General features: G+C 42.4%; 1 protein-coding gene across 2 annotated transcripts in view; it reads right to left on the reverse strand.

Annotated features, from left to right (window-relative positions):
* Positions 1 to 14696, reverse strand: part of LOC115222692 (kinesin-like protein KIF26B) — a 141192-nt gene that overhangs the window by 121280 nt on the left and 5216 nt on the right. For both annotated transcript variants that reach the window (XM_029793012.2, XM_036511744.1), the window contains exon 2: positions 941 to 1034. In XM_029793012.2, coding sequence (XP_029648872.2) covers positions 941 to 1034 — 94 coding nt within the window. The remainder of the gene's footprint in view (positions 1 to 940; positions 1035 to 14696) is intronic.

A 14696-nucleotide genomic window follows, 5' to 3' on the forward strand; every position in this document is an offset into this window, starting at 1 on the left:
TCTTTAAAAATCGTAGACTCATCGTAGACATTTTTAGAGAGTTACTTCCCTTATATAAAAGCGAACAAAATGCATTAAAATGGAAAAAAATGAAGGTAATTTTTTTTAAAATCGTTGACTCATCGTAGACATTTTTAGAGAGTTACTTCCCTTATATAAAAGCGAAAAAAATGCATTAAAATGGAAAAAATGATGGTAAATTTTTTTAAAATCGTTGACTCATCGTAGACATTTTTAGAGTTACTTCCCTTATATAATAGCGAAAAAAAAAGCATTAAAACGGAAAAAAATGATGGTAAATTATTTTTAAAATCGTAGACTCATCGTAGACAATTTTAGAGAGTTACTTCCCTTATGTAATAGCGAAAAAAATGCATTAAAATGGAAAAAAATGATGGTTTTTTTTTTTTAAATCATTGACTCATCGTAGACATTTTTAGAGAGTTACTTCCCTTATATAATAGCGAAAATATGCATTAAAATGGAAAAAAATGATGGTAAATTTTTTTAAACATCGTTGACTCACCGTAGACATTTTTAGAGAGTTACTTCCCTTATATAATAGCGAAAAAAATGCATTAAAATGGAAAAAAAATTATGGTATATTTTTTTTTAAATCATTGACTCATCGTAGACATTTTTAGAGAATTACTTCCCTTATGTAATAGCGAAAAAAATGCATTAAATGATGGTAAATGGAGCTTTAGGTGTTTTCGCTCAATAAACACTCACAACGCCCGGTCTGGGAATCGAAACCGCGATCCTACGACCGCGAGTCCGCTGTCCTAACCATTGGGCCATTGCGCCTCCACCTAGGAATTGTATTTAGTCATAAGCCATCTTAACGTCTGAGGACTCGAAATTTCAGATAACTTCAATAAGGGGTCAGGCATGCTCAAATGACTAGATTATAGACTTAAAACTAGCAAAAAGGACTTACTTGCTCGTGAGTATCCGAAGGAAAATATGCAACCATCTGCTCCACTGACCACACCCTGTATAATATCCGTAAGGGTACTTGCGCATATCTCTGTCTGAAAAAAACCCCAAAAAAACAACATAGATAAGTAAATAACAATAGTTAGTTAGTTGGGTAGGTGTAAGGGTAGGTGTAGGGGTGGGTGTGTGGTAAGTAGCTTGCTTACCAACCATATGGTTCTGGGTTCAGTCCCACTGCGTGGAACTTTGGGCAAGTGTCTTCAACTATAGCCCCTTGGGTAAGTGTCTTCTATTATAGCCTCGGGCCGACCAAAGCCTTGTGAGTGGATTTGGTAGACGGAAACTGAAAGAAGCCCGCCGTATACATATATATATATATAGGCTGTGTGGTAGGTAGCTTGCTTACCAACCACATGATCCCGGGTTCAGTCCCACTGCGGGGCACCTTGGGCAAGTGTCTTCTACTGTAGCCCCGGGCCGACCAAAGCCTTGTGAGTGGATTTGGTCGACGGAAACTGAAAGAAGCCCATTGTATATATATATATATATATATATATATATATATATAGGCATAGGAGTGGCTGTGTGGTAAGTAGCTTGCTTGCCAACCATATGGTTCTGGGTTCAGTCCCACTGCATGGCACCTTGGCCAAGTGTCTTCTGCAATAGCTTCGGGCTGACGAAAGCCTTGTGAGTGGGTTTGGTAGACGGAAACTGAAAGAAGCCCATCGTATATATATAGGCACAGGAGTGGCTGTGTGGTAAGTAGCTTGCTAACCAACCATATGTTTCCGGGTTCAATCCCACTGCGTAGCACCTTGGGCAAGTGTCTTCTACTGTAGCCTCGGGCCGACCAAAGCTTTGTGAGTGGATTTGGTAGACGGAAACTGAAAGAAGCCCATCGTATATATACAGGCACAGGAGTGGCTGTGTGGTAAGTAGCTTGCTTACCAACCATATGGTTCCGGGTTCAGTCCCACTGCGTGGCACCTGGGGCAAGTATCTTCTACTATAGCCTCGGGCCGACCAAAGCCTTGTGAGTGGATTTGGTAGACGGAAACTGAAAGAAGCCCATCGTATATATATATATGGGCATAGGAGTGGCTGTGTAGTAAGTAGCTTTCTTACCAACCATATGGTTCCGGGTTCAGTCCCAGTGCGTGGCACCTTGGGCAAGTGTCTTCTACTATAGCCTCGGGCCGACCAAAGCCTTGTGAGTGGATTTGGAAGACGGAAACTGAAAGAAGCCCATCGTATATATATAGGCACAGGAGTGGCTGTGTGGTAAGTAGCTTGCTTGCCAGCCATATGGTTCCGGGTTTAGTCCCACTGCGTGGCACCTTCGACGAGTTTCTTCTACTGTAGCCTCGGGCTGACCAAAGCCTTGTGAGTAGATTTGATAGACGGAAACTGAAAGAAGCCCGTCGTATATATATATGTGCATATATATATATATATATATATATATATATATAGGCATAGGAGTGGCTGTGTGGTAAGTAGCTTGCTTGCCAACCATATGGTTCTGGGTTCAGTCCCACTGTGTGGAACCTTGGGCAAGTGTCTTCTACTATAGCCCCGGGCTGACCAAAGCCTTGTGAGTGGATTTGGTAGACGGAAACTGAAAGAAGCCCGTCGTATATATATATATATATATATATATATATGTGTGTGTGTGTGTGTGTGTGTATGTGTGTGTGTGTCTGTGTGTGTGGATGCGTGATCACCGTGACCGACCAGGCAATTAGATGTTGCTACACATCGCTGGTCACAATGCGCTTCACATTGTTGTAGCCTTCAAATTACGCCATCCCGCTGGCTAAGAGAGCAGGCCAACAGAAGAAAAAGAGAGAGAGAAAGTTGTGGCAAATGAGTACAACAGGGGTCGCCACCATCCCCTGCCGGAGCCTCGTGGAGCTTTAGGTGTTTTCGCTCAATAAACACTCACAACGCCCGGTCTGGGAATCGAAACCGCGATCCTACGACCGCGAGTCCGCTGCCCTAACCACTGGGCCATTGCGCCTCCCCTCAGATGATACATTTGATTTTACTAATTCTCATCTATCGTTTACGAGAAGAGAATTCATCATACACCGCCCCTTTATCTTTTAGTTGTTTCAGTCATTAGAGTGGGGCGGGAGTGGCGTCGGTTTTCGATCAAAAGGGATCGTAAAAGGGAAAATGGAAAAAAAAGAAAAAAAAAGGAAAAGAAACAAAAGAAAAGAAAAAGGAAAAAAGAAGAAAAAAGAGGAAAAAAGGGGAAGAGGAAAAAAACGATCAATAGGGATCGTGTATCACAGTGTCATGCTGTACGGTATAAAAGGGGAAGCAGATAAGGTTTATCCGTGGGAAGAAAAGCCTACGAAAAAGACCACGGTAACCTCGGTCAATATTGTTATATGTTACCACATTTGTTTGCAAGTGGGTAACCCTCTGTTTTCAATTTCTGGGTTCATAGGATTATGCTCAAGGTGGCTTCGTCATTCATACGTGCCATCCTTGCTACATTCACCCATCTTTTTTTTAAAACATTCGCTAGACAAAACTTGCCTCTCTACTCTCACTTTCCTTTTCAAGTGGTACTTGAAGAAGTTGATGAGAGATTGACCAGAGAGGAAAGTGTTTGTCTCCAATCCTTTCAGACGCGTCCACCAGATACATTCTTTCGCCATAGCCACAAGGATGATGAAAATAGCTCTTCCTTCTCGTTTGAAGGAAGGAGGCGTGACAATATTGACGATAGACTCAGCTGATAAACCGACTCGTCCCATACGTGACAGCAGTCGTTCGACATAAACCCACAGGTCGGAAAATGTTGGACACTGCACGTGTGCGTGCAGAACGGTTTCGTCGCTCTGACCGCAACTCGGGCAGGTCGGCCCCGTGTTTCTCGAGCCGTGTCTGCAGAGCTTATCCCGAACGGGTAGCGCTTCTCGGTAGCACTGCCAGGCCAGGGATCACTGGAAGTTGTCCATGGGCCCTGGCCCGAAAGTCGTCCTTGCTACATTCACCCATCTTTTTTTAAAACATTCGCTAGACAAAACTTGCCTCTCTACTCTCACCTTCCTTTTCAAGTGATACTTGAAGAAGTTGATGAGAGATTGACCAGAGAGGAAAGTGTTTGTCTCTAATCCTTTCAGACGCGTCCACCAGATACATTCTTTCGCGATAGCCACAAGGATGATAAAAATAGCTCTTCCTTCCCGTGACCCCAGTATCTATTTTTTTAAAGCCTGGTGCTTATTCTCCTAGCTCTCTTTTGCTGAACTGCTAAGTTAAGGGGACGTAAACAAACCAAAACCGGTTTTGAAGCGATAGTGGGGAACAAATACAGACACAAATACAGACACAAACACACACACACACAATGGGCTTCGTTCAGTTTCCGTCTACCAAATGCACTCAATGCTTTGGTCAGCCTTAAGCTATAGTAGAAGACACTTGCCCATGGTTCCACACAGTGAGACTGAACCTGTAACCATGTGGTTGGGAAGCAAGCTTCTTACCACACAGCGCCGCATGCAGAGAGATAGGCAGATAGAAAGATTGCTATGTAGATAAACAGACAGACAAACAGATGGATGGATAGATAGATAGATAGATAGATAGATAGATAGATAGATAGATATATAGATAGAAAGAGAAAGATGGAAAGAGAAAGATAGATGGAGAGAGAGAGATAGAGATAGACAGATAGATAGAGAGGCAGACAGACAGGCAGGCATATAGATAGATAGATAGCTAGATAGATAGATAGATAGATAGAAAGAAAGATAGATAAGATAGATAGATAGATAGATAGATAGATAGATAGATAGATAGATAGATAGATAGATAGATAAATAGATAGATAGATAGATAGACAGATAGATAGATAGATAGACAGATAGATAGATAAGATAGAGAGATAGATAGACAGATAGATAGATAGAAAGATAGATACATAGACAGATAGGTAGAGCGATAGAGAGACAGATAGATAGATAGATAGATAAGATAGACAGACAGCTAGATAGATAGATAGATAGACAGATAGATGGATAAATAGATAGATAGACAGATAGGTAGAGAGATAGACAGACAGATAGAGGGAGAGAGGGAGAGAGAGAGAGGGAGAGAGATACGAATTGTTTATTCTAGCTTACAATACTTTTTATACGACAAACCGATTGATACGAGGCTACCTTTATCAAAAAGAATGTGTGTAACCTCTTTGATAATAAACACTATTGATTTTTAAATTTTCCACATCGATAAATCTTTTCGTTTTTCTTTTCTTTTCTTCTTTTCGCTTTTTTTGTTTTTTTTTGCGCCGTTTGTTTCAAGGCGGAATATTGAATTGTTCACAAATGAAGCACATTTGGTTTTTCGTTCTTTCTCGTTGATCAAAAAGAGAATTTCTTTTGATTTGACCATAAAAATTCATTTTGATTAAAACGAACGAACGGCTCCGTGAATAACTGGATATAAAATAATTGCAAAATATTATAAATACTTAAAAAGTCACAGATATAAAGTCTCTGAAACGTGGAACGTCGAAAGAAAAAAAATATTAAAAAACTGGCAGTATCGCCCGGCGTTGCTCGGGTTTGTAAGGGAAATAACTATGTTGACGAGAGGCAATTACCTTGAAACTATAGTCCTTATGTATCACTTAGGTTTTCGAGGGAGGATGACCTCCCTTTGCAAATAACACAAGGGCACTGAAATTTTGTGTCTGAGGCCAGCTGGTGACGTTGATCACCTGGGGCTAAAAGCATCAGTAACACCCCACTCCCAGTGGCTAGCCACATTCAGATGGCTAGTACACTTTACGTTGTCGAGCGGTTACTGTTTGTATCTCGTTCAGAGAGTTATTAATGCTTTCAGACAGATTTTCTAAATCAGTGACTGTGGTTGCTGTGAAAAACGTTAAATATTATTATTTGCAAAGGTCTCCTTCATCGAAAACCAGTGTTTACCATGCGTTGACGAGAGGCAATTACCTTGAAACTATAGTCCGTATGTATCACTTAGGTTTTCGAGGGAGGATGACCTCCCTTTGCAAATAACACAAGGGCACTAAAATTTTGTGTCTGAGGCCAGCTGGTGACGTTGATCTCCTGGGGCTAAAAGCATCAGTAACACCCCACTCCCAGTGGCTAGCCACATTCAGATGGCTAGTACACTTCACGTCACTTTTAGAGAGTTATAGCCAAAAAAATAGCAAACAAAATGCCTCGGGCCAACCAAAGCCTTGTGAGTGAATTTGGTGGATGGAAACTGAAAGAAGCCCGTCGTACATATATATATATATGGCTGCAGAAGTGGCTGTGTGGTAAGTTCTTGCTTACCAATCACGTGGTTTAGGGTTCAGTCCCACTGCGTGGAACCTTGGGCAGGTGTATTCTACTATAGCCTCGGGCTGACCAAAGCCTTGTGAGTGGATTTGGTAGACGGAAACTGAAAGGAACCCGTCGTACACACACACACACACACACATATATATATATATATAGGCGCAGGAGTGGCTGTGTGGTAAGTAGCTTGCTTACCAACCAGGTGGTTCAGGGTTCAGTCCCACTGCGTGGCACCTTGGGCGAGTGTCTTCTGCTATAGCCCCGGGCCGACCAATGCCTTGTGAGTGGATTTGGTAGACGGAAACTGAAAGAAGCCTGTCGTATATATATATATATGTATGTGTGTTTGTGTTTGTGTGTTTGTGTTTGTCCCCCTAGCATTGCTTGACAATCGATGCTGGTGTGTTTATGCCCCCGTCACTAGCCGTTCGGCAAAAGAGACCGATAGAATAAGTACTGGGCTTACAAAGAATAAGTCCCGGGGTCGAGTTGCTCGACTATAGGTGGTGCTCCAGCATGGCCACAGTCAAATGACTGAAACAAGTAAAAGAGTAAAAGAGTAAATACTTAAAAAGTCACAGACATAAAGTCTCTGAAACGTGGAACGTCGAAAGAAAAAAAATATTAAAAAACTAGCAGTATCACCCGGCGTTGTTCGGGTTTGTAAGGGAAATAACTATATAAGCATTTTTAGAGAGTTATAGCCAAAATAGAGCAAAAAAATGCATAAAAATGGATTGGTAGCCTTCAACTAACAGTATCTCCTCTGAGACCCTGCGGCGCAAGTTGACCAAAACTGAGAGTATGATAGAAGAAGGCTTGCTCTTCATTTCGTAGAAAATAAAATTCAAATCGGACCATGTTAACACCAAAAATTATTTACATCAAAAACGTGCTTTTTTTCTACGAAAATCCCTATTTTTTACAATTTTTTGACTGCTGTGTCACCGTTTTTCGGTGTATTTCAACCAGAAAAATGTTCGCTTAAAGAGAATAACAAGCTACATAATGCAAAACTTTTACTTTTCAAAAATTCTAATTCTAAAGGGTCGAAACAAACCCGAGCAACGCCGGGCGATATTGCTAGTCTATATATATAAAGTCTATGTGTGGCAGGTTTGGTAGCCTTCAACTAACACTATCTCCTCAGAGACCCTGCGGCGCAAGTTGACCAAAATTGAGAGTATGATAGAAGAAGGCTTGCTCTTCATTCTGTAGAAGATAAAATTCAAATCAGACCATGTTAACACCAAAAATTATTTACATAAAGAACGTGCTTTTTTTCTATGCAAATCCCTATTTTTTACTATTTATAAAGCTGAAGTTGTCTGTGTGTGTGTGGCAGGTTCGGTAGCCTTCAACTAACACTATCTCCTCCGAGACCCTGTGGTACATGTCGACTAAAATTGAGAGTATGATAGAAGAAGGCTTGCTCTTTATTCCGTAGAAAATAAAATTCAAATCGGACCATGTTAACACCAAAAATTATTTACATCAAAAACGTGCTTTTTTTCTACGAAAATCCCTATTTTTTACAATTTTTTGACTGCTGTGTCACCATTTTTCGGTGTATTTCAACCAGAAAAATATTCACTTAAAGAGAATAACAAGCTACATAATGCAAAAGTTTTACTTTTCAAAAATTCTAATTCTAAAGGGTCGAAACAAACCCGAGCAACGCCGGGCGATATTGCTAGTCTATATATATAAAGTCTATGTGTGGCAGGTTTGGTAGCCTTCAACTAACACTATCTCCTCAGAGACCCTGCGGCGCAAGTTGACCAAAATTGAGAGTATGATAGAAGAAGGCTTGCTCTTCATTCTGTAGAAGATAAAATTCAAATCAGACCATGTTAACACCAAAAATTATTTACATAAAGAACGTGCTTTTTTTCTATGCAAATCCCTATTTTTTACTATTTATAAAGCTGAAGTTGTCTGTGTGTGTGTGGCAGGTTCGGTAGCCTTCAACTAACACTATCTCCTCCGAGACCCTGTGGTACATGTCGACTAAAATTGAGAGTATGATAGAAGAAGGCTTGCTCTTTATTCCGTAGAAAATAAAATTCAAATCGGACCATGTTAACACCAAAAATTATTTACAATCAAAAACGTGCTTTTTTTCTACGAAAATCCCTATTTTTTACAATTTTTTGACTGCTGTGTCACCATTTTTCGGTGTATTTCAACCAGAAAAATATTCACTTAAAGAGAATAACAAGCTACATAATGCAAAAGTTTTACTTTTCAAAAATTCTAATTCTAAAGGGTCGAAACAAACCCGAGCAACGCCGGGCGTTATTGCTAGTCTATATATAAAAAAGTTGAAGTTTTCTATGTGTGGCAGGTTTGGTAGCCTTCAACTAACACTATCTCCTCCAAGACACTGTGGCGCAAGTTGACCAAAATTGAGAGAATGATAGAAGAAGGCTTGCTCTTCATTCCGTAGGAGATAAAATTCAAATCGGACCATGTTAACACCAAAAATTATTTACATCAAAAACGTGCTTTTTTTTCTAGGAAAATCCCTATTTTTTACGATTTTTTGACTGCTGTGTCGCCTTTTTTTGGTGTATTTCAACCAGAAAAATGTTCACTTAAAGAGAATAACAAGCTACATAAGGCAAAATTTTTACTTTTCAAAAATTCCAAATCTAAAGGGTCGAAACAAATCCGAGCAACGCCGGGCGATACTGCTAGTCTATATATATAAAGCTGAAGTTGTCTGTGTGTGTGTGGCAGGTTTGGTAGCCTTCAACTAACACTATCTGCTCCAAGACCCTGCGGCGCAAGTTGACCAAAATTGAGAGTCTGATAGAAGAAGGCTTGCTCTTCATTCCGTAGCAGATAAAATTCAAATCGGACCATGTTAACACCAAAAATTATTTACATCAAAAACGTGCTTTTTTTCTACGAAAATCCCTATTTTTTACAATTTTTTGACTGCTGTGTCACCATTTTTTGATGTATTTCAACCAGAAAAATATTCACTTAAAGAGAATAACAAGCTACATAATGCAAAATTTTTACTTTTCAAAAATTCTAATTCTAAAAGGTCGCAACAAACCCGAGCAACGCCGGGCGATATTGCTAGTCTATATATATAAAGTCTATGTGTGGCAGGTTTGGTAGCCTTCAACTAACACTATCTCCTCCAAGACACTGCGGCGCAAGTTGACCAAAATTGAGAGAATGATAGAAGAAGACTATTTTTTACGATTTTTCGACTGCTGTGTCACCATTTTTCGGTATATTTCAACCAGAAAAATGTTCGCTTAAAGAGAATAACAAGCTACATAATGCAAAACTTTTACTTTTCAAAAATTCCAAATCTAAAGGGTCGAAACAAATCCGAGCAACGCCGGGCGATACTGCTAGTCTATATATATAAAACTGAAGTTGTCTGTGTGTATGTGGCAGGCTTGGTAGCCTTCAACTAACACTATCTGCTCCAAGACCCTGCGGCGCAAGTTGACCAAAATTGAGAGTATGATAGAAGAAGGCTTGCTCTTCATTCCGGAGCAGATAAAATTCAAATCGGACCATGTTAACACCAAAAATTATTTACATCAAAAACGTGCTTTTTTTCTAGGAAAATCCCTACTTTTTACGATTTTTTGACTGCTGTGTCGCCATTTTTCGGTGTATTTCAACCAGAAAAATGTTCGTATAAAGAGAATAACAAGCTACATGATGCAAAATTTTTACTTTTCAAAAATTCCAATCCTAAAGGGTCGAAACAAACCCGAGCAACGCCGGGCGATACCACTAATCTCTATATAAAAAGCTGAAGTTGTCTGTGTGGCAGGTTTGGTAGCCTTCAACTAACACTATCTCCTCCGAGGCCCTGCAGCGCAAGTTGACCAAAATTGAGAGTATGATAGAAGAAGACTATTTTTTTACGATTTTCCAACTGCTGTGTCGCCATTTTTCGGTGTATTTCAACCAGAAAAATGTTCGCTTAAAGAGAATAACAAGCTACATAATGCAAAATTTTTACTTTTCAAAAATTCCAATTCTAAAGGGTCGAAACAAACCCGAGCAACGCCGGGCGATACTGTTAGTGATAATATATAATTAAAAAATATATCTTTATATATAAAAGTGAGGTTGTGTGCTGTCTGTCTCCTACGATTTAGATTCCTAACTACTCCCACATTTTGCGGTGCAGTTTAACCAAAACCGATTATCTTATAGTCGTGATTCATATCGAGCCCTTCTGGGTATTAGCGCGCGTCTACGATGAGTCTACGATTTAAAAAAAAATTACCATAAATTTTTCCCATTTTTAATGCATTTTTGGCATATATAAGTGAAGTAAATCTCTAAAAATGTATTGTTAAATCTCAGAACGTAAAAAGCTACAGTAACCCCCCCCCTTTGTGCTAGTAAGAAAATAAGCTTCTGTCATAGAGTCACATACAAGAATTAATGGTGTCGATAGTGTCCCTTAGATCTTTTTTGTTTTGTTTTTACTGTACGTTAAGGCCCTTAGGTGAATTAATACTCAGCAAAATAAAGAGGCAAGAAGATCGCTTCATTGGCCAGCATATGAAAAGAAGAAGCCTTGGGCTGTTTGTGACAATAAGGTAATTTAAAGGGAAAAGTAGCCAGGGGCTAAGGAAGAGAGAAAGAGATAGAGAGAGAGATAGAGAGATAGGTGGATAGATAGATGGATGGATAGATAGATAGAGAGAGAGATAGGTAGAAAGATAGATAGATAGATAGATAGATAGATAGATAGATTGATAGATAGATAGATAGAGATAGGTAGATATATATATATATATATATATATATATATAGATAGATAGATAGATATGTTTCTTTATTAGACACACAGGGCTGCACACAGATAGAACAAATTACAAGGTAGAGCTTTTCTTTTGAAGGTATTAAAAAAAAAAAAAAAAAAAAGGAAGGGGGAGGTTCGATCAAAAGGGATCGTAAAAGGAGAGAAAGAGGACAAAAATAAGGGGGGTTAAAAAAAAAAAGGGGGGGGAGAGGAAAAAAAATGATCAATAGGGATCGTTATCACAGAAATGTCAATATGAAGTGTAAGGGGGAGGACAGGTGAGGTTTACCCGTGGAAAGAAAAGCCTGCGGAAAAGACCACGGTAACCTCGGTCAATGAAGTCACATTTTATATTTCTTTTTTTTTTTTTTTTTTTTTTTTGCAATAAGCAACTCTCTGTTTTCGATTTCTGGGTTCATAGGACTATGCTCAAGGTGGCTTCGTCATTCATACGTGCCATTCTTGCTACATTCACCCATCTTTTTTTAAAACATTCGCTAGACAAAACTTGCCTCTCTACTCTCACTTTCCTTTTCAAGTGGTACTTGAAGAAGTTGATGAGAGATTGACCAGAGAGGAAAGTGTTTGTCTCCAATCCTTTCAGACGCGTCCACCAGATACATTCTTTCGCCATAGCCACAAGGATGATGAAAATAGCTCTTCCTTCCCGTTTGAAGGAAGGAGGCGTGACAATATTGACGATAGACTCAGCTGATAAACCGACTCGTCCCACACGTGACAGCAGTTGTTCGACATAAGCCCACAGGTCGGAAATTGTTGGACACTGAACGAGTGCGTGCAGAACGGTTTCGTCGCTCTGACCGCATCTCGGGCAGGTCGGCCCCGTGTTTCTCGAGCCGTGTCTGTAGAGCTTATCCCGAACGGGTAGCGCTTCTCGGTAGCACTGCCAGGCCAGGGATCTCTGGAAGTTGTCCATGGGCCCTGGCCCGAAAGTCGTCCCGAACAGGCGGGTCAGGTACTCCTCGTCGACGTCCAGGTTCGCCCCGAGCTCGTCGTCGTACCTCCCCTCCACTAAACCCCTATAGAATGCTTTGGTTGTGTTGAAGTCACTTAAGGTCGACCCAGGACGGCAGAGTTGCTTGAGAGCAACGCGACACTCGCGGTGCCATTCGCCCTTCCTCGGCCTCTTTTTGATCCACGACTGCAGTTCGGTCATGGAGACGAGCTGCGGGAAGCGTGCCTCACAAACGGCGACCACACCTGTTCACCGTCGTCTACATAGAGCCAGAGATGTCGCAGTCTCAGCGCGTGTCTGCGCATCATCAACCACGGCATGCCCAGCCCTCCTTTTAACGGGTGTTGACAGCAAATGGATCGCCTGACCATCGGGACGCATCCTTTCCACAAGAAGCGAAAGAGGATGCGTTGTAGTTTGGTGATGGTAGGGTCGGGACAAGGTACGACGGTCAGGCGGTAGTAGATGACGGACGCGATGTACGTGTTCGCCACCTCCGCTCGACCTTTTAGGGACAGTTTCCTCTCGGCCCATTGCCGGGCGAGAGTGACCACCCTACTCGTTATCTCGTTCCAGTTCTTCTCCACTTGGAGGTCCGGACCAAACCAGACCCCGAGCAACTCAACCGGGCCGTCGGTCCAGCGTCCCACGACGGAGGCGCTGGTGGACGGCATGGGCTTGCTTCTCCAGGTGCCTAGTCGCAAGCCCACTGACTTTTCCCGGTTGATTTTCGCTCCTGTCACCGCTTCGTAGTTTTTCAGTGTCTCGCCGACCAGCTCGATGTGCTCGTGGCTAGACACTATGACGGTGACGTCGTCCGCGTATGCAGACACGCTCGTCCCGCATCCCAATTCTCGCGGGATGCCCCTTAGAGTCGCCAGCTTCCGCAGTAGTGGCTCAAGAGTCAATACGTATAGAAGCGCCGAGAGGGGGCATCCCTGACGGACCGAACGTGCAATGTCGAAGGTCTCGATAGATGTCCATTTACGCGAATTACCGAACGGATGCCTCTGTACAAGGCAGCTATCCAGCCGCGGAAGACGGGACCGAAACCAGCCGCTCTCAGGACTGCCTCCAAGTATCGATGGTCTACCCTATCAAAGGCTTTCGATTGATCCAAGTTGATCAGGGCCCCACCCATGCCAGGTTCGTTAACTACCCTGTCTATGATGTAGCGCATCAGATGGAGGTTGTCATGGATGGTCCGGCCTGGCACGGCGCATGTTTGCGCCTTGTCGACCAGTTTCTCGATGACAAGCGCCAACCTCTTGGCTAGCACCTTGGCCAAAATTTTCAAGTCTGCATTAAGCAGAGTGATGGGCCTAAAGTTATCTATTACATTTCCCTTGTTTAGATCTTTCTTCAGCAGTGTTACGGCTCCTCGGCTCACAAAACCAGGAATGCTCCCGTTTTGCTGCCAGTTGCAGTACACCGCCGCCAAGAGATCTCCAAACAAGTCTGGCATACAATTGTAAAGCTCGTAGGGTAGACCATCCAACCCGGTGATTTGTCCCTCGAGCATTCTGCCATCGCTTCCCGCACTTCCGCCGCCGTGATGGCACCTTCGCAGCACCCTGCCTTTCTTGTCGAGAGTCGTGGTAGGCTATGTAGGTAGGCACTGAAGTCCACCCTACGTTCTTGCCCTCCACTCGAACAGTCGGCAAAATGCTGCTGAAAGGCCTCACACATTTTACTTGGCTCGAGTAATTCGCGCCCCTGTTCATCTACCAGTGACCGAATGGTGGCTTTGTTGCCCTGTTGCGCCTCTGCCACCCGGGCCTCTCTCGCGGCTCCAACTCCTTCGTTCCTTAGAGCACGCATCCTAGCTCTGACAGCACATCCTTCGTGTTTGGCGTTGAAGTGTTGGTCGAGGGCCAACCTCGCCGCCAAAACGTCGGATGCGATGCCGCTTCTAATTGCCTCTTCTAGCTTCTTAACTAGCTCACCCTCTACTCTATTTCTATCTATGGCTAGTGCTTTGCTGTACCTAATCGCTTCTGCTTTTACTGCTCTCTTGAGGGCAAACCACCATTTGTTGTTGATGATGGCTCCCGTCAAAGCCCTCTTTACTAGTGTGCTAATCCGGTCTCTGAAAACTTGTCTCGATGGGAAAGACGCGTTTAGTTTCCAGTATCCGGGACCCTGCCTAAGTGTCTTACCTAAGTCTAGCGTACATGTCACAAGTTTGTGATCCGTGTAGCTGACTATGTGGAATTGTGGACATCCTATGCTATCTCTATCTACTGTCCTACACAATATCCTATCTAGATACGATCTCGACGACCCGATGCGGTTGCTCCATGTCCACGTTGGCGCATTCGGGTGGTCTAGTCGAAACCTGTCAGACAGTTGAAAGCGTCTGAGCAGGTCTCTGAGGCATTTGCATCCCCGTCTATTCCTATCTCTACCCACGTAGTCTACATGCGTGTCCAAGGTGGACGGGCGGACAGACAGATAGATAGATGGACGGACGGACGGATGGAGAGACAGACAGAGAGACAGACAGACAGATAGATAGATAGATAGATAGATAGATAGATAGATAGATAGACAGACAGACAGAAAGACAGACAGACAGACAGACAGACAGATAGACAGACAGAGAGACAGGCAGACAGACAGACAGATAGATAGATAGATAGATATG

The sequence above is a fragment of the Octopus sinensis genome, linkage group LG20 (genome assembly GCF_006345805.1).
Source record: "Octopus sinensis linkage group LG20, ASM634580v1, whole genome shotgun sequence".
Taxonomy (NCBI): Eukaryota; Metazoa; Mollusca; class Cephalopoda; order Octopoda; family Octopodidae; genus Octopus; species Octopus sinensis.